The sequence below is a fragment of the Onychomys torridus genome, chromosome 4 (genome assembly GCF_903995425.1).
Source record: "Onychomys torridus chromosome 4, mOncTor1.1, whole genome shotgun sequence".
Classification (NCBI taxonomy): domain Eukaryota; kingdom Metazoa; phylum Chordata; class Mammalia; order Rodentia; family Cricetidae; genus Onychomys; species Onychomys torridus.
The window spans coordinates 8,095,557-8,115,481 of NC_050446.1; the positions used below are offsets into that span (position 1 = coordinate 8,095,557).

The 19,925-nt window shown below is 52.9% G+C and overlaps 1 protein-coding gene across 1 annotated transcript in view; it reads right to left on the minus strand.

Annotated features, from left to right (window-relative positions):
• Prrx2 (paired related homeobox 2) overlaps positions 1 to 19,925 on the minus strand; it is a 38,040-nt gene that overhangs the window by 2,243 nt on the left and 15,872 nt on the right. The window contains exon 2 of the mRNA XM_036185902.1: positions 679 to 866. Coding sequence (XP_036041795.1) covers positions 679 to 866 — 188 coding nt within the window. The remainder of the gene's footprint in view (positions 1 to 678; positions 867 to 19,925) is intronic.

Consider the following 19,925-nt stretch of genomic DNA (forward strand, 5'->3'; position numbering starts at 1 on the left):
CCACCGCCTGGTAAAAAAAAGTTAGTAATTTCTTTGCCAAAAGCTTCGTGCTTGGCACTGTTCTGGCTCTCATCCCTTGTGTATGTGGTATATGCATGTGTGTGTACATGTATGTACTCACATACATGGGTGTGTGGCGGTCAGTGACCACTATTGGAGCTCTATTCTGCTCCACAATATTCTTTTTTTTTCCATTTTTTTTTTTTTTTTAAATTGAGAAAGAGTCTCTCACTGAACCTGGAGCTGGTCTGTTCCAGACTGGCTGCCAGTGATCCCCCAGGATCCTCCTGTCTCCCTTCCCCAGCACTGGTATTACAGGGGTACACTGCTTCCCTCAGCTTTTTACATGGATGCTGGAGATCTGAACTCAGGTCTGCATGCCATGGCAAGCATTTACCTGCTGAGCCATCTTCCCACTCTACTCTACTTTTTACACAAACACCAGCTCCCTGAATCACAACACAGCCGCACTGTAGGTGGGTCTATCTACAGGGAGAAACAGATCGGATTAGACACTTCGCTCCTTCCACGTCACTGGCTTCCATGGCAGCTTCGTTTTCCTGGCTCCAGGTGCCCTGAGCTAACCCCTCTCGCCCCTGGCAAGTGCCTGCTCCTGGGCCACCAGTGGCCACCAGTGGATGTGGGCTCTCTGGGAGCCTCTGGATGGGTTCTACTTACCTGGACACGTGCCTCGCTGAGGTTGACACGCCGGGCCAGCTCCTCACGCACAAAGGCGTCGGGGTAGTGCGTGCGCTCGAACACTCTCTCCAGTGCCTGAAGCTGGCTGCTGTTGAACGTGGTTCGGTTCCGTCGCTGCTTCTTCTTTCGTTTGGTGGCATGGCCACGGCCCGGGCTGGGACAGTCACCTAAGGAAAGATGGAGGGTCAGCAGAGTGGCCGCACTGTGCCCACAAAACCCTTGGAGTATATGGGGTCCCGGTGGTCCTGTCCGGGGATGCCCACAGTATCAGCCATCTGCTCCTCTTACATTGGCTTTCCTGTGTCTACCTCTGCAGGTGGCCTCAGACATGAGGGTTGGTACATGTCCTCTTAGCTAACCTGCTACCTTTTGCCTATGTCCATCACTCACCCACCTATTAGTTTATCCATCCATCTACCCATCTACATATCCATCTACCTACCTGCCAATCCATCCACCCATCCATCCATCTATCCACCCACCCACCTGCCTCTCCATATATCCATCCATCCATCCGTCTATCCACCAATACATTCATCCATTTGTCTATCCATCCATAATATCCATCCACCTCTCCATCCATCCATCCATCCATCCATCCATCCTTGTATCAATCTGTCTGTTCATCCATCCATCCATTCATTTATTTGAGACAGTGTCTTTCTCTGAACTAGAGCTAGACAGACTTTGTAGTCAGCAAGCACCCCAGGATCTGCCTGTCTACACCCCCACCCCCATGCTGCAGTTACAGGTGCCTGGGCTTTTCACCTGGGTGCTGGGGACCTGAACTCAGGTCCTCACGCTTACATAGCAGGCATTTTACCACTGAGCTGCCACCTCCCAGCTCCTAAAATGTGTGCTTTAATAGCCAAGAAGCATCGCTTGCCACAGTGCCGTGTCCAGCTAACAGCAAAGCAGAGCAAAGGCCTCGCCCAGGCTCCCCAGTCCCGAGCCCCGTGGTTCATAAGACTGCGTCATCATGGTTCAAACTTAGAGGCCAACAAGCACGCTGCCATGCCACGTGTGCTGGGGCTCTGACTGGGCTGTTTTACTTTCTAATATTCTGGAACCTTCCATTTCAGATCTGCACACTCTGCTGTTTTTCCCTCTACCTGCAGGAGCCAGTTCTTTAATTAGCTTTTTTTTGTTTTAAGATTTATTTTATGTGTATTGGTGTTTTGCCTGAGCCTGTGTAAGGGTGTCGGGCATCCTGGAACTGGAGTTAGAGACAGTTGTGAGCTGCCATGTGGGGGCTGGGAACTAAACCCGGGTCCTCTAGCAGCCAGTATTCTTAACTATGGAGCCATCTTTCTAGCCTTTTAACTAGTTTTTGCTCCTCCCCTCCAGTATTGTCCCCCCCAGTACAATACAATGTGTGTAGTATTTCCCTTCTCATCGAGGGAAAGTGTCCTTTGCACTATCCATGCCCCCACCGCGCCCCGCACTCCTGTGACCAGCCTTCCTGGGGCTCTTTATTCAGCTGGTGAAGGGAACCTCCTCTTCACAGCGCACGGCACTTCCTCCTCAGGCAACCGTGCTGTGGTCTGTTCACGGGTCCTCATGATGGACACTTGGTGCGTTTCCAGTTTTTTGAAGCTAAAAGACTATTTCACGAATCCCCCATGACACAGGGGCGTGTGTTTGCTGCGCACATTTGCTACAGATTCCTAGAGGTGGGAGTTGTGGCCAGTGAGCCGGTGTTGGGTGTGGCCGGGACCCTCACAGGTCTGTCCTGGACACTTCCGGCCACTGCTGCTCTAATTCACACTCTGTGTTTCTTTAGACACCTTCCTCCTCGGTTCTGATGCTCAAAGAAACCCTTGTGGCCTGGGGCAGGGGGAGGCCCTGGGCTTTGTCCCTGGAACTGCACAAGACAGCGAGAGTGCGAGGGCTCACAAGAGAGTGCGAGGGCTCACAAGAGAGTGCGAGGGCTCACAAGAGAGTGCGAGGGCTCACAAGAGAGTGCGAGGGCTCACAAGAGGAGAGTGCGAGGGCTCACAAGGGAGTGCGAGGGCTCACAAGAGGAGAGTGCGAGGGCTCACAAGAGAGTGCGAGGGCTCACAAGGGAGTGCGAGGGCTCACAAGAGGAGAGTGCGAGGGCTCACAAGAGAGTGCGAGGGCTCACAAGAGAGTGCGAGGGCTCACAAGAGGAGAGTGCAAGGGCTCACATGGGAGTGCAAGGGCTCACAAGAGGAGAGTGCAAGGGCTCACAAGAGATTGCGAGGGCTCACAAGAGGAGAGTGCGAGGGCTCACAAGAGGAGAGTGCGGGGGCTCACAAGAGGAGAGTGCGGGGGCTCACAAGAGGAGAGTGCGAGGGCTCACAAGAGAGTGCGAGGGCTCACACGTATGTTAGGTGAGGGAGAGAGGAAAATGGAGAGGGGCCGGCAGAATACCTCAGTGGCCAGGGCACTTGCAGACAGACCTGACTGTCTTGAGTTCAACCCCCAGAACCACGTGGCAGGAGGTGAGAACTGACTCCCGTGAAAAATGTCCCTAAGGAGCACTGGGGCACATGCATGCCCCACAACCGTGCACACACTCACAACGTAACTAAACGTGTAATTTTGTTTTTGAGGCAGGGTTTTTAGCTGCCTGGGAACTCTCTGTGTAGCCCAGGCTGGCCTTGAACTCACGGAGATCCTGAGACCTCTGACTGCTGAGTGCCGGGATTAGAGACCCGTGCAGATGCACAGCACTCCGCCCAGCCCCTGATGCCACTTTGAGTGTCTGTATTCCACGTTGGGGATGGAGCCGGGGTCCCCGCACCACCAGCAAGCACCCCACCGAGCTACAGCCCAGCCCTGCAGACGGTTTTTGTCAGGAGTGCTCCTGGGACCACCAGGAAGTTAGGGAGGCTAGTCAGTGTACCCCAGCACACCGGCCAGCCCCGCCCCGTGTCAGGCATCCTCTGCTCCAAAATGCAGCAGGGCTGAGTGACAGCAGGAGTTTGCATGCAGTTTTCCCTCTTTGGGAAATACTTGCAAGTGTGAGCCGACTGTGGCGCGGGAGTGCAGTCTAGCTGTGCAAGCTGGCCTTGTCACCTGCTCCCCTCCCCCACTTCCTTGTCACTCGGCACTCCTGTCCGATCTTATGAGGAAAGGCTAAGATGGATGAGTGTGCCTGGTGCCTGGGAATGTTCCCGTCCCCACCCCACCCCCTCACCCCTGGACAGGAAAGAAATCCTAAACCAAAATAACTAAGGCCGGGTGCTGAAAGAATGTCAGGTGGTGAACAAGAACCCCAAAGTAGAGATGGAAGCTTCTGGAACATGAGCCATCCCCAGAGCTGACATCCGCCCTCCTTCAGGCAACGCCGCTTGGGCACACACCCAATGCAGGAGGCATTTCAGCCAAAAAAGGAGAGTTTTTCTGGAAGTTTCTGAGCAATTGGAAACTGGGGGTGTTTAAATTAAAACCGTTTTTGCAGGCTTCCCAGCTGAGTGGCTGTGGGAGGAAACAGTGGCGCTTGAGGCCAGATATGCTGGTGGTGACTTATAGCCGAGACTCGGTGCCCAGGCCCCTTCCCCAGGCCCACAAGGGTCCATCCAGGGGCTTTAGCCAGTGCCCTCTAGGGGCACAGACAGCAGGATAGTTGGATGCAGAGCACTCCAGAAAAATCAGTCTGGGCAAGAAATGATTTCAGTGGCCTCCGGCCAAAGTCCAGCATGGCTGTGAGGTGCTGAGCCACTTCCCACATGGGGAAACTGAGGCTCTCAGGCTCTCTCATTCCAGGCTGTGTAGCTGGGGTTGGGACCCATGTCCGCTGGAAGGTCCAGTAGCCCCATCCTTCCAAGGTCTCCTCCCACAGCCACCTCACTCCCAGGTTTGGTGACACCGTCCCAACTCTCAGAGCCCATAGTGATGAACCTCCAGCCTCCGTCATCTCAACCAGTGCAGAGATGTCCACGGCCTCCATGACAGACCTGAGCAGTGTCTGGTCCCTAGAGGAAGTCTCCATAATGGGAGTTTAGGGACAGTAGCTTGCTCTAGGACTCAAGTTGGTGTGAGCTGCCAAGTGTCCTTAGTGCAAGAGCACAGGCAGCCATTGCTCAATAAATGAGGGCTCCATGTGACTGCCCACCTGGTCCTTCGGTCCCTTCCTGTACGGTGGTGGAAGGATGCGGGACCCAGGCAGCAGCCTCCAGGTCACAGCCCTTGAGGCCACACCTCTCGTCCAGTAAGGGCCACTGTTGACCTGCTTGTCACAGGTTCCTGCTCTGCCTCCTGAGGACAGGGATTCCCTCTGGGCTCCAAGCTTGGCTTCAGGTATTTGGAAAATCAATCGGTTCTCTCCGAGCCCCAGTTGGGTGTGCATGCCGTCTCATCCTCTCTCTCCCCGGCTGGTGCTCACTGGGTGGGCTGCATCCCAGAAGAGTTTGCTGCAGTCTCCTTTGGCTCCAGGACCACTCTCTGCTTCCCGCATGTGATTAAACACGTTTAAAGATCACTGTGAGAGATCGCACATTCCAAGGCAGCCTGGTCTACAGACTGAGTTCAAGGTCAGCCTGGGCAAGCTAGTGAGAATCAAACTGTAAAGGAGAAACAAGAGGCTTGATGATGCGCCTCAGTGTAGACACGTAGGTGAATGGGGTCCTGGCTCCACCCCTCAGAACGGAAAACAAACACAAATAAAATAAAACCAAAGGAGCAGCCGAGCGGTGGTGGTGCACACCTTTAATCCCAGAACTCAGGAGGCAGAGGCAGGCAGGTCTCTGTGAGTTCAAGGCCAGCCTGGTCCGCAGAGCGAGTTCCAGGACAGCCAGAGTGGTTACACAGAGAAACCTTGTCTCAAAACAAAACAAAACAAATAAACAACAAAAAACAAGCAAGTAAACAAACAAAAAATAAAACCGAAGGAGCATGCAACAGAATTTACAAAACCCATCAGCACCCAGTGCTCTGCTGAGGTTGGGTCAGAAGCTTGAGACAGGGAGCCAGCTGTGGCTTTCAGTCTCTTATAGCCTAAGTGACACTGTTCCCAGTGACGTCACAATGACAGAGTGACAGGCACACATACCATTTGTTTGCCTGACTGTGATCCAAAGGCATTTAAAAGCCCTGCTCGCTGCCAAGCATCCAGTGTCCCTCTCTCTGCCTTGTGTGCCCGAGGTTCTTCCTACTCCATGAATTTAGGATCTCAATGGCCTGGAGGGAATTAGCTGAGAATTCTTCGGGTGACAAATAAACTTAGCCCGCCCATCCTGCCTTTCTCAAGTGCTGAGGACACTTCCAACAGTCATCTGTGCCTGACCCTTGGTCTGCGGCAAGCTCCAACCCAAATAAATAAAGTTTATTAATTAGCATTCATTCTGACCAAATAAGCTCCATCCCCTGTGATCTCTGCCAACATGATCGGAAAAAGAAACCACTGGTCCCAGGGACCTTGACGAGGATTTAACAAATTAACACGAGGCAGTCCTCAGGGGAGGGAGGCTACGAGAAAAGACCAAGTTCCAGCCAGGACAGAGCAGGAGGGCACAGACTGGGGGACCTGGCTGAGGTTTCAGGAGCTCCCTGGTAGAGACCAGGTTTCCTCTGAAGGGCCCCTACAGAAGAAAGGCACGCCTGTCTTTTGCCCTAGGTGCTACAAATCCAGCCAGAGAGGCGATGGGGGCCGAGAGGGGGGTGGGAGAGGAGGTGGGGGTGGGGGTGGCTCATCGGCAGTGTTCCTTAGCACGCATGAAGTGGGTCCACCCGGAAGACCACTTAAACCTCGTGTGGTTGTGTACACCTGCCCTGCCGACACCTGGACAGGACAGATTGGAGGATCAAAAATTCAAAGTCATCCTGGGCTACAGAGTGAGTTTGCAGCCAGCCTGGACTCCATGAAACTTTGTCTCAAAAAACTAGAAAAGAGAGGGCTGGAGAGACCGCTCAGCAGTTAAGAGCACTGGCTGCTCTTCCAGAGGACCCAGAGTCAATTCCCAGCACCCACATGTCTGTAACCCCAGTTCTAGGGGACTCGACACCCTCACACAGACATGCATGCAGGCAAAACACAAATGCTCGTAAAGTAGAAAATAAATAATTTTTTTAAAAATCTAGAAACTAGGTGGGGGGTTGCAAGGACAGAGGAACAGGGAAATGGATGCTATGGAGATGCATGATGTGAAAGTCATAAAGAATAAATTAAACTCACATCAGCCCTTCACAGGTGGCTCTTGGCACAATCTTACATGTAGGGAAACTGAGGTACAGTGAGTTAAGCAACAGACCAAAAGCACATGGCTGTAAATGCCAGAGCTGGGGGACCAGCGCACAGTCCAGCGTCTTAACTTTCTCCAGAGGTGGTTGCGTGTGATCACCTGGGCAAGATGGCCACCCTGAGTGCCCGAGGGTCTCCCTAGAAACCGTGTACAGAGGAGGGAGGTGGGAAGAGGCGACATTTCTGCTTCCCGGGCTCTTCAAAGCTGCAAGGGAGGAGTCCTGGGCAGGTGCCCGAGCCTGTGAGGGCCGCCCCGGCTCCCAGGGAGGAGGGAAAAGGAGAAGGAAGTAAGAGGAACTGTGAGATAGGCTCAGTGACAGAGGTGCCAGGGTTCCGAGGACTTCCTGCCCTAGGAGTCAGCCCCACTACACCCAGGCTCACAAGCTAATGTCCCAAATCAGGGGCTTGACTCTCGGGCTGAGCTGGCCTCTGTCCCCAGCACTCAGCACCAGGAAGGTAGAAAGGAGGATCCCAGATCCCCTGGTAAGACACAGGCCAGCTTCCCACCACACTCCATGAAGCCCAGGAAGGAGTTCAGGACCCTCAGGCAAGTGTGGCCAAAGGTGGAGCCTCAGTGGTTGCCAGCTGCTCTCCCAGGTTGGTGACTTCCTGGGGTCAGGACTCACATGAGACATGCCACAGCCTCTCCCTGGCACACCCTCTTGCCCATGAAGTTGCCACCTCCTCCAGGAAGCCTCCCAGACTGAAGAGCCCAGAGCCTTGTTTTTCCTCACTGTAGCTGTCTCACAGAGGAGCAAGCTTTGGGTCTCTGTCTTAGCAGGGAGTGGAGCTTTCTGGTTCTTCTCTCCTCGCAGCCCACTGCGGGGCCTGGCACATGTCAGTGTCTGCTAAGCACTGAATGTACAAATGAGTGAATGAGGGGCACCTGACAGGCCGAGGAGGACTTCAGAGTCTGCCCTCTTGTCCAGGCCACAGGCTTTGCCTTAAGGGACCAGAAAGTCCAGGACTCGGGGTCACATCAGCATGGGGCCTGGGGCACTGAAGGGATGTGCCAGCTAGGGTCCAGCCCTGTCCGACATGCCCAAGGACGTCCCATCTTATCAATGTCTAACCAAAGCTCAAGACAAGGACACAGATTTACAGCTGCCAGCCTACAGAAGGTGACAAACCACCAAGGAGGGAAGACAGGTTGAATCCTGGGGGTCTGTCCCCCATCTCATGGCACAGGAGAGAAGAACCCAGGGCCATAAGCTACCCTGGCCTGATTCTGGCAAATCTGAGGTGACCCCCTCCCCCAAGCATGGTGGCTGCTTAGCCTACCTCAGGTCCCCCAAATTCCCATCTGCAATGCACTTGGGCCTCTCTGGTGCCCAAAGCCTGTCTTTTACTTTCTTTCTTTCTTTCTTTCTTTCTTTCTTTCTTTCTTTCTTTCTTTCTTTCTTTATTCATTCATTCATTCATTCATTTATCTATTTATCTATTTATTTATTTATTTATTGGTTTTTCCAGACAGGGTCTCTCTGTAGCTTTGTGTCTTTCCTGGAACTCACTCTGTAGACCAGGCAGGCCTTGAACTCACAGAGATCCTCCTGCCTCTGCCTCCTGAGTGCTGGGATTAAAGGCATGCACCACCACCACCTGGCCGTTATGCACATTTCTATGGGGCCAGAAAATCATAGGGAAGGGCCCAATGCACCAGTAGGAGTCCTGAGCAGGAAGTACGTACCTTTGTACGTGCTGCTCCTGTTTTTAGGGCATCTTCCCTGTCCCATTCTTCCCTTTGTGTCTGGCTAACATGTACTCATATTGGGCCTTCCTGTCCGTCCAGAAAGGCCTGCCCAGCTCCCTGGCTGTGACCAGTCATCTGTCTTAGACTCCTGGACCATGTCCCTCAGCAATTGAAGAAAGTTGTTGCACAAATCCTAAATGGTCTTATAATAAAAACCCAGAGCCAGCGGACATCAGGGTGAAAGCTGAAAGATCAGAGCAGCAGAGCAAGCCACAGCCACCACCCCTTACCTCACCAACTCCTCAGCCGACAGAGCCTCTGCAAGAGAGCAAATTCCTGTCTCCTGCTGCCTTATGTTCCTTTCTCTGCCCAGCCATATCACTTCCTGTCCCAACCTCCCTCGTGCTGGGACTAAAGGTGTGTGATCCCAAGTGCTGGAATTAAAGGTGTGGGCCACCACTGCCTGACCTCTGTGGCTAACTCTGTGCCTGGCTCTGTCCTCTGATCTCCAGGCAAGCTTTATTTCTTAGATTACAGATGTATCACCACGGAGTGTTTTTCTCTCTGCTTCCTATTGTCATTCTGCTCTTGCCAACAGCGACGGAAGACACACGCAAATGAGAAGAGCTGAATTTCATTCCATCAAAATTAAAGACTTGCCAGGTGGTGGCATGCTCTGTAATATCAGAACTGGGGAAGCTGAGGCAGGAAGCCTTCAAATTCAAGACTAGCCTAGGCCTCAAAACAACCCCGTCCCCACACATGCCAATTAACAACCTTGTGAACATCCCTGAAAAAGTAAAAATACAACTCACAAAATGGGCTGCGGAGGCCGCCCAGTGGGTGAAGAGCTCACCACACAAGTGAGCAAGGACCTGAGTAAAGCCAGATGGAGGAGCCACTGGCAACCTCAACAGCCCCATGGTGGAGAAAGGGGGATGGAGCCCAGAGAATGCCTTGGAGTTACAGACCAGCTGCCCTGGCACACAGTGAGAACAAAACACCATGTCTCAAGCAAGGCAGAAGGTGAGGCTGCTTTCTCACTTCCACCCATGCACCAGAGCATGTGCACACCCTCGCTCACACACACACACACATCTCTCTCTCTCTCTCTCTCTCTCTCTCTCTCTCTCTCTCTCTCTCTGTCTCTGTCTTACACACACACACACAAAGGGGGGACACAGGGAAAATGCGGGTTGGGAAAGAATGAAGCAAAGGTGATGGCCATGAATCTCCCAGTAAGAGACAATGTCGATGGTACCGTGGGTGATGGCATGGCACACTGGGAAACATTTGATTGTTCTGAGCACTCTCAGAAAGAGTACCATGTGGGTCAGCCACAGTGGGCCGACTCAAGGGAGCCACACACAAGCATGGCCAAGACAAAGCAAGGCTACTGAGAGATGAGGTCGTGAGGCATGGGGGGACAGGGATGCGGCCCCGGCAGAGGACATCTGCACGGTTCTCAAGCACAAGAAAGACAAGACAGACAAAGGTCCCACACGGGTTTGGGGCTCCTGGTGGTACCAGTGGCAACAGTCCCTTGTGCCCCCAAGGTCTATGGTTTCCCAGACCTCAGCAAACCACAGCCAAGTGTTCCTCTGATCACACAGATGGACAACTTGGTCTCCGTTCTTGTGACCCCAACCCTAAGCTCTGGAGAGTGAGGCACCTGACTGCAGCTGAAGTATATGGGGGACCAAGGAAGCTGTAGCGGGGAGAGGGGGCTGCCCAGTTCCAGACCCAGTCTGAGAAGGAGCTCATGTCTTCTGTCGGGTTTTAACCTAAGGCTGATGGATAACTGCCAATTGGTATAGGACCTACATTTTAATAAGGGCTAGCACTGCCCATTAACCACCTCCAGACCAGAACAGAGACCCATGGGGGCCATGGGTGCTTTCATCTCCCCCGTGAGCCTCCAGACTACAGCCAGTAGGAAGGTGAGGTGAGGGCTGGGACCAGACACCAAGGCTGTCTAATTTCATGTTGGGTTTTTGCTGTTTTCCTCTGCTTGTCTTGCGCAGGGTCTCACGTGGTTCAAGATGGCCTCAAACTCAGTTTGCAGCTAGGGCTAGGACCACAGACTTAAGTGCCACCACACCCAGTTTTTGGTGGGTTTGTTTGTTTGTTTTTGTTTTTATTTTTATTTTGGTTTTTTGAGACAGGGTTTCTCTGTATAGCCTTGGCTGTCCTGGAACTCGCTCTGTAGACCAGTGGCCTTGAACTCACAGAGATCCTCCTGCCTCTGCCTCCCGAGTGCTGGGATTAAAAGCGTGCGCCATCACCGCCTGGCTATCATATCTAGTCTTTTTGTGCTTTGTTTTTTTCTGAGACAGTGTCTCAATGGACTGTCCTGGAACTTACTACGTAGACCAGGCTGGTCTCAAACTCAGAGATCTGCCTGCCTCAGCCTCTCAAGTGTTGGGATTAAAAGCATCTACCACTATGCCTGGCTTCAGTTATTTTATATAAAAGTGTGTATATGTGTGTCATGTGTGTGGATGCTCACGGAGACCAGAGCATGGTGTCTGAATCCTTGGAGCTGGAGTACAGCCTGTTGTGAGCTGCTGGATGTGGTGCTGGGAACTGAACTTAGGCTGTCTGGGAATCAATGAGTGCTCTTAACTGCTGAGCCATCTCTCCAGTCCAGGTTTTTGTTTTGTTTGAGAAGTATCTCCCTCTAAACTCAGACTGGCCTCAAACTCATAGCCATTCTCCTGCCTCAGCTTGGATTACAGACTTGACCTAATGTGTGTGTAGGCTTGGTTTGAGCAAATCCATGGGCAGTTCTGGAGCCCCTGGGCCACCATTCACCCTCTAAAGGACTCAGAGCCCAAAGGGGTCTTAGGGGTCATCAACACAGCACATCGTCTGTAGATGGGAAATCCGAGGTATGGTGAGGAGTGGGGTCCCATGCTGCTTTCCTGGACACACAGGGACACTAGTCTTCACCACCCCCATCTCTGTACTGGGGATTCCTGGGTGGGCTGCAGGACAGCTGAGCTGTGGGCAGCAACTGCACCAGGGTGCAGCAGGCAATAAATAAATGACAATAAATGCGGGGTCGGGGATTTACCTCAGTGGTAGAGCGTTTGCCTAGCAAGCGCAAGGCCCTGGGTTCGGTCCTCAGCTCCGGAAAACAAAAAACAAAAACAAAAACAGACAATAAATGTTGCTTCTAGAGCATCCAAGGAGGAAAACATTGGCCTGGGCTGGGAGATTCCCCTTCTCAGATCCTGGGTTTCTTCTGTCCTCTGAGACAAGTGTCCACCTGCTTCTCAGGCACACAGGGCTTTCCTGGAAGCTTGCTGAGTGGGGGGGGGGTACATCCCAGTCCCCACCCCCACTTCCCTTTCCCCAGGAAGACCTGTTTGCAGCTGGCCAGTGCTTTGCCAGTCCCCTATACACCTCTGGACCCTCCCCAGGACCCACTCCCAAACCCGGTTCCGGCCCCAGGGAGCCTGTTCTGGTCCAGCTTCATCTCTTGAGAGTAGCCCAGATACGGCGTGCCCATCACTCTGTCCATCATCCCAGGTGGTAGGACCTGCTGTGACCCTCCCAGAGGCCAAGCTCCAGGGCAAAGCTGGAGGTTTCCATGACCCAGTTGTGAGTCCTACAAAGCGGAAAATTTGCTTTGCAAGCTTGGCCCAGCCCTGCTAGGCGAGGCTCCAAGGGCTGTCTCCAGCAAGACTTTCCTGCCCCTGCCTCCACACAGCAGGGGGCCTGTGGTCGGGATTGGACTTCTCCCCAACCCTTTTTTTGGCTTTGCCTCTTCGACTTTCATTACACTCTAGACACTGGCTTAAGAAGCCTCTCCTTCTAAAATGCGGAGGCCTACAAGTAAACCCAGTTTGCAGTGTGGGGCAGTGAGGGATCAGAGAGGGAATGTAACTAACTCAAGCCACACGGCACTAGAATCGTGGTCAGTCTTTCTGTCCCCTGAGTGACTAGTAACCAAAGGACATTGTCCTTAAAGAAGTTCATCCTTCCTAGATTGAGGGAGAGGATGCTGCTGCTCTGCTGGCCCCCTTCCTCCTGCATGTAGGCAGAAGGTAGCACGTGCTATGACCTCAGCACACCTAGGGGCGGGTGCACTGTGATTTCTGCTGCTTACTGGCCATCCTCTACAATAGCAAATCAGAGCACTCTGCCCATTTACCAACCCAGGTAGCCTAGAAATTCCTGTTCCCTGCAGTGTACCAACCGGATGGGGTACCTGTCTGCTGCAGAGTTCTGCCCAGGGCACCTGCATGGAGGATGCAAAGTCTGTGTCCAAAGAGGCGTTCTTCCAACATTTCTAACACGTTCCCAGTCACAGCCCACAGGACAGCCACGCCTCCCGCTAGGAAACGCTCCATGGTCCTCCCGATGATACTGGGTTTATGCTAAGAGATACTGTGACACCAGGGGACTTCCCAAGAACATCTACTTGACTCTTTTTGAGACAAGACCTCATTATACAAGCCTGGCTGGCCTGGAGCTCACTACATAGACCAGGCTGGCCTTGAACTCCCAGAGATCTGCCTGCCTCAGCCTCCCAAGTGCTGGACTTAAAGGGGTGCACCACTGCACCCAGATTCACTCTTCATTTTAGAGACAGGGCCTGGTGTAGCCCAGGATGACCTCGAACATGCTACACAGCACATGACCTGGAACTCCTGGTCCTCCTGTCCCCAACCCCTAGTCCTGGGACTGCAGGCGTGAACTACCATGACTGGTTTATGAGGTGCTGGGGATGGAACAGGGCTTCACGTGTGCCAGGCAAGCACTCCAACTGAGCCACAGCCCAGCTTTGTTCATGCCTTTTTTGTTTGTTGGTTTGGTTTTATTTTTTTGAGACAAAGTTTCTTTCTGTGTATCCCTGGCCATCCTGGAACTCGCTCTGTAGCCCAGGCTAGTCTCGAACTCACAGAGATCTGCCTGCCTCTGCTTCCTGAGGGCTGGGATTAAAGGCGTGTGCCACCACCGCCAGGCTTCACTCTTTTGTTTTGCTGTGTTTTTTCGAGACAGGGTTTCTCTGTAGCTTTGGAGGCTGACACCCAGCCCTTGGTTCACTCTTAAAGCAGCTTTTCCAGGTGTAGCCCAGGCCTTCAGCAACAGGACTGATACTGATTCTTCCAGATTCTTCCAAAGTGTACACACGGCAGCACTGGATTGTGTCAATACTACTTTGCTTGTCAAAGAAGCAACCCTGGAGCAGAGCATGGTGGCACACGCCTTTAGTCCCCGTAAGAAGCAGAGGCCAACCTGGTCTACAGAGTTCTAGGACAGCCAAAGAGACAACGCAAAAAACAAGAACAAGAACAAAAACAAACAAACCAACAGCAATCTTTGGGGCTGGGAAGACAGCTCAGTGGGGATAAGAATCTAAGTCTGGATCGCAGTACCCAGGTAGAAAACTCTGAAGGCCATGCATGACTGTCACCCTAGTGCTGCTGTGTAGGGCAGAGACATAAGGATATTGATGCTATAACCACTGAAGCATGAATTCTCATTGATTCAAGAGAAGAAAGAAAGCCAGGTGTGTCTGCGTACACCTGTGATCCCAGAACTCAGGAGGTGGAGGCAGAAGAACTGAGAGTTCAAGGTCATCCTCATCCACACAGAGGATCTGAGGTCCTATCTCAAGAAAAAATAAGGTAGGGGCTGGAGAGATGCCTTATCTGTTAAGGTCATTTGCTGTTCTTCCAGAGGACCAGAATTCGGTTCCTAGCATCCGCTGGGAACTCACAGCTCCAGGGATCCCACACTCTCTCCTAGTCTCTTTTGTCTTACTGAGGTTGAGTGAGATGGCTCAGCAGTTAAGAGCACTTGTTACTCTTGCAGAGGACCTGGGTTCAATTCCCAGCACCTCCATGGTGGCTCACAACCATTCCTAACTCCAGTTTCCAATGCCCTCTTCTGACCTTCACAGGCATCCAGCATGCACATGGGCATACATCCTCACAGGCAAAATACTGACACATAAAATAAATAAATCTAATACGATTTTAATCAACCATTAATTAAAAGAAAGAAAGCGAACTGCATTGCTCCACTGCAAAACAGGCCATGTCTCACAGCCTCAGTAGCCATCTGTGGCCAGGACTGCACAGGACAGAGAGAGGTTCCATTATTACAGACAGCAATGGAGAGGGCTCTAGAGATCAGAATTCCCCTTTCTAAGGGAAAGAAATGACGGACAACAGCCGAGCCTCTCTCTCCATCCCTCACGACAGTGAGTAGTTTTTGTTTTCTTCCGTATACCCTGGCCACACAGCTATCATGAATCTTCTCAGAGCTTATGTGAGAACCCCATTTTCTCTTTTGGTTAACAGGCCAGGATTCAGAGCAGACATACCAGGGACAAGGTATACACCTACATGGGCTGTGAACGGTACAACTCTAGGACTGTCAGACCAACAGACCCCCTCCAGCCATGTGGCAGGTACCCCATGGTCATGGTCAATGGCTGCATTCAAGTCCTGGCTTCCCCTGCCAGCTCTGTGAACACCGGGCTTCACTTTTCTGAGACTTGGGTTCCTTACTGGGAATAGGGAGAGTGGTCTCTGAGTGCACGTACATGCCTGGCATGCAGGATGTGCAGGAGCAGCACAGGTCATATCTGTCAGTGGGTGTTTTTATCTTGACATCTCATGGAGCTGATTCAGGTGACCAGGGGGACATCAGGCTTCTCTGGCACAAGGTGCCTGACAGTCAGTCCCCGCCACCCACACCTGCCTGCTGTTTTAGCTTCTTCACACTCCTCGTGAACAGTGTCATCACGTCCTCAGGGGAGACACTGTATTTTCTTAACCAGTCAACCCCCTCTCAATGGACACTTAGGTTGCTTCCGGATTTTCTCTTGTGCAAGATGGAAGGCATTCCATCTCTTCTTCCTTCAGCTGGCTTTCAAAACCATGTCAATTGGAGGCCTTGCATCCCTCTCTCCAGTATTTTCTTTTTTTTTTTTGAGTTGAGGATCGAACCCAGGGCCTTGCGCTTGCTAGGCAAGCGCTCTACCACTGAGCTAAATCCCCAACCCATCCAGTATTTTCTTATGCCCAGCTGTTCAGAATAAGCTAGCCCACAAGTCTGAGGGGATTCACTGAGCACAATGGGGAAGAATGCTGGATGCTTGGGCCAGGCTGTGGGGCTCAAATCTCAGACTGGCTCGCTGCTGGGGGACCCGGGGTCAGTTATGAGTGCATGTTCCAAGCTTCAGCCTAGCACAGAGGGTAGCAGAAACACCTCCAGTACAAGGAGATGAATTAATACACATGCTGCTCTATCAGAAGGTGATGTGAACCCTTTCAAATCCCCCTGTTCCGCCAAGTGAAACAGCCGCCATCTTCACCAGCTCACCAGAGCCTACTTATAAGAGCAGAGACCAGGGGTGGGGGGTGGGGTGGGGGGTGGCCGTTGACATTGCCTCACGGAGAAAATGAAGGTCATCGGACCTTCACCTGCCCCCGTGGTCCAGCCTTGGTCCCAGCCGCTTCTGTGCAATTTTTTCCCTAACAGCACTTGGTCAGGTCTCCAAGAGGTGAGAAAGTGCATAGGCTGGAGGAGGTTAACTTTGTGTAAGGGAGGGGGGGGGCACCATCTGTGAAGCTATGGGGAGGCTATCATCCTTGCCTGGTGAAGACTTTTCAGTGTGGCTGCTTTAGGGACCCCCACTCCTGTAAGCACCCCCAACCCCTGCCCTGTAAGCAAGCCCAATACACTCACTGGCTCCCCACGGTGAACTTTTGTGGAACGGAACCTTGGTTTGACAATCTTATGAGGAAGAGGTGGGTGTTGCTTATATCTTCCCCCAGGGAAGGAATTCCAGAAACACCCACATTTGCCTTGTTGTCTGTGCAGCCTTTAAGCGAGTTACTTTAACTGCCCTCTCTAAATGGCTGTTTCTAACTTGGAATTTGCAGAGAAAAATGTCTTGGAACACAGAGGTCTCCTAGATGGCAGCAGCTCTTAGCATCTCAGGGGTCAGCTCTCTGCTTCCTAGGACTTCATGGTCAAAGGGGTGCCAATGCTGACACGCACATGTGCACGAGCACGCACACACACACACACACACACGTGCACGCTGGCACACTCACATGTGCACACACACTGATATATACACACATGCACACACACATTAGGGCCTACAGGTGTATCGCTGGGCCAAGTCTCAATGAGACCCTTGTGCTGGTCTGGTGGATGATAGACAGCCCACAGCACAATCAGGGTTTCAAAGCTGCAACCCGCTTCTCTCTTCCTCTCCCCAACTGATGGCCCTTGAGGTGACTCAGCTTTGAAACAGCTTTTGCAGGACTTAAGCAAACAAACTGGGGGCAGGAGGGTCCCCAGCCCTCGGGGAGCAGGCGCGGTGGGAGGCTGGCTTTTGGGGCGCCTCTTCTTTAGCTGGCTCCAAGGCTCAGTCCCCGCCACGCCAGCCTGGGGTCGCAGGGCCCCGGGGACCGCGCCCGCAGCCGCCCACCATGTGTGCGCCAGGCCGAGCGTGCGAGCCGCCGGGGCGGCCAGGGCGGCGCCGCCACATCTGGTTCCAGGCGCGGCCCTGGCGCCGGCCTCGCCGCAGCCCCGCGGCCCAGACACCGTTAACAGCCTGGCGCGCCCCGCCCTGTCGCATCCCGGGTACCACCGCCACCCTCCCCACCCCCCACCATGGCCCAGGCGGGGAAACTGAGGCTGGGAGAGAGGCCCTATGGAGAAAAGGCGCAGCAGAGAGGACACTGGGCTAGACCCAATCCTCGGCTATAAGACCCCTGTGCACCCCCAAGGTCACCCCAAGGTGGCAACCATGCTGGCCCTCTTCTGGGACCATTAGCCCCTGCGCCTCAGGGGTGTAAGGCTTCGTGGGACGCTGCAGGATCGCGGATGACCCACCGCCATGCCGGCCCCAGACCAGCAGCAAAGCAAAACCAGGTTCACTGGCGCTCCTGAGAGCTGCCCTGCCCAAAGGCCTTTGTGGTCGTCAAGAGAAGAGCCTAGTTGGTTTGTAGAGAGGACTGTGACCTTTAGGAGCAGTCCCTCACACTCCAGTATCTGGTGACAAATTGGAGTGAGCTACAATGGGCTACTGAGTGGCAGTCCTACTGAGCAGCTGTCCTTCTGAGGAGTGGTAGTCCAGGCACCTGGGGCTCCTTACAGCTGCACAAATGTGGTTTCTGGGTCTACTTCCGGCACTCCTAGAGAGGGGCCTTTTAAGGAGGTGGGTCACATCAAAGCCGGTGCTCACCTTCTTTTGAGCTGCTTGCTGGCAGGACAGAAGCTCTGTAGGACCTTACCATCCATATACCCCAAATCCACTGGGAGAGCTTCTCAGCCAGGTATCATTAAGTCTGGATTGTAGAACAAAACCAATTTGCAGACTTCGGAGCAGGTAAGAGGTTTAATCCCCCAGCCCTGAGACCAGAATGCAGACAGACATTTTTTACTTTCCAACTGAATTCACATGTAGGTACAGAGCGGGACAGACTCATGTTCTCCTTACTGTGGAGGCCAGGGGCCATGACAAGGCTGGGTGATAACAAACACAGTGGTCAGGCAGCACCTGGGGCAGCTGACCAGCGGGGACCTCAGAGCCAGGATCCAGCTACAAGCTGTCTGTCCCTTCCTCAGCCTGGCTCTCCAGAAAGGCCCCTTTATGTGGTTTCTGGGGACCAAACTCAAGTGTGCAGCAAACACGCTAATGTTCCCAGTACTGTAGGGGGCCCGTGGCAGACTGTGGCCACTGAACTCTGTCCCCATGCCTCATTTCCACGCCATGCCTATGTTCTCCTCTTTTCGACCGTAAGCTCTCATGTAGGTACAGATGGCTGGCACCCTTCCATACAGAAGGGCTGAGAACACCCCTTGAGACTCACAGAATAACCCTGGGTCTTCATCAGTTCCAGCCTGAGCTGGGCCTGACCACCTGCCTGTAGAGTGTTGAACATCTCCATGGACTGCAGGGGCACCCCAAAAGTTTCACTGTAGGTGCTGTGACCTTGCCCTAGACCTCTCTGAGCTAGCCTGGATGTGCCCCGAATCCTTGCCAGGCCTTTATTGGAATAATCTGAGTTCAATTCCCAGAACCCATAGTAGAAGAACTGAACTAATTTCTGGAGTTCTCCTTTGACCTCCATACACACGCCCACTCACGCTCACACACTCATGCTCACTCACGCCTACACAAACACACGAACACCAATAAAAATAAATGATAATCTGGGATAGGGAGCTGGCTCCATAGGTAAGACTGTCTGCTGCACAAGCTTGCATTTCAGTTCAATCCTAGAGCCCCCACAAAAACCCACAAGCACTAGTGTGTGTCTAGAACCCAGCTGGAAGGCAGAGACAGGGGGACCGAGTCAGGGGACCTCACAGGCTGGCCTGGAGTACACAGCTGGAGAGACCCTGCCCCAGCTAGATGGAAGGAGAGAACCGACTCCTGAAAGCTGTCCTCTGACCTCCACGTGTGCCAAAGCATGCGCGTGTCCACATCCGCACACACACTGAACACTTTGTTTTGTTTGTTGTCTTACTATGTAGCCCTGGCTGTCCTGGAACTCACTATGCAGACAGGCTAGCCCCCAACTCCCAAGAACCCTCCTGCCTTAGACTTCCAAGTGCTGAAATGACATCATGCACTTCCATGTTATCCTACCCGCCTCTTTTTCTTTCAGAGCACAAAAGATGAATTTATCAGCTAGACTGCAAGTGAGCAGGACTGGGGAGGGTCCAGCAGCAGCTGAACTCACACCCTCTCACTGCCGCACACAGCCATTGCTCTGGTCAATGTCAACTCCAACGAGCCAGCGTGTCTGTGCACAGCAACATCTGCAGGAGGACACTCACAGTTGCATGAGCTGGGGCCACTGATATGTCCTTCAGTGGCTCTTTGGACAGCCATGACAGAGGGCTGTCACACTGAGAAGGAGGTGCTGTGTTGTGGGGTGCACCCACGATCCCTGCACTAAAGTGGAGTCAGGAGGATCAAGAGGCCAAGGGCCATCCTGGGCTACTGAGTGTGTTCTAGGCCAGCCTAGGCTACACAGACCATGTCTCAAAACACAAACATAAAAAGTGGTCCTGTGAGATGGCTCAGTAGGCTAGCAGCCTAAGGGCCTGAATTTGATCCTTGGAACCCATATAAAGGTGAAAGGAGACAGTTCTGCAGAGTTGTCCTCTGCCCTCCATACTCTTGATGGGGCACAATACCCACAATAATAATAATATTTTAAAATTCAAAAGCCAGTCATGGTGGTGATTGCTTGTAATCATAGCATGCAGGAGGTAGAGGCAGGGGGATCACCACAAATTTGAGGTCATCCGGGGTTACATAGCACAGGGCTGGAAAGGTGG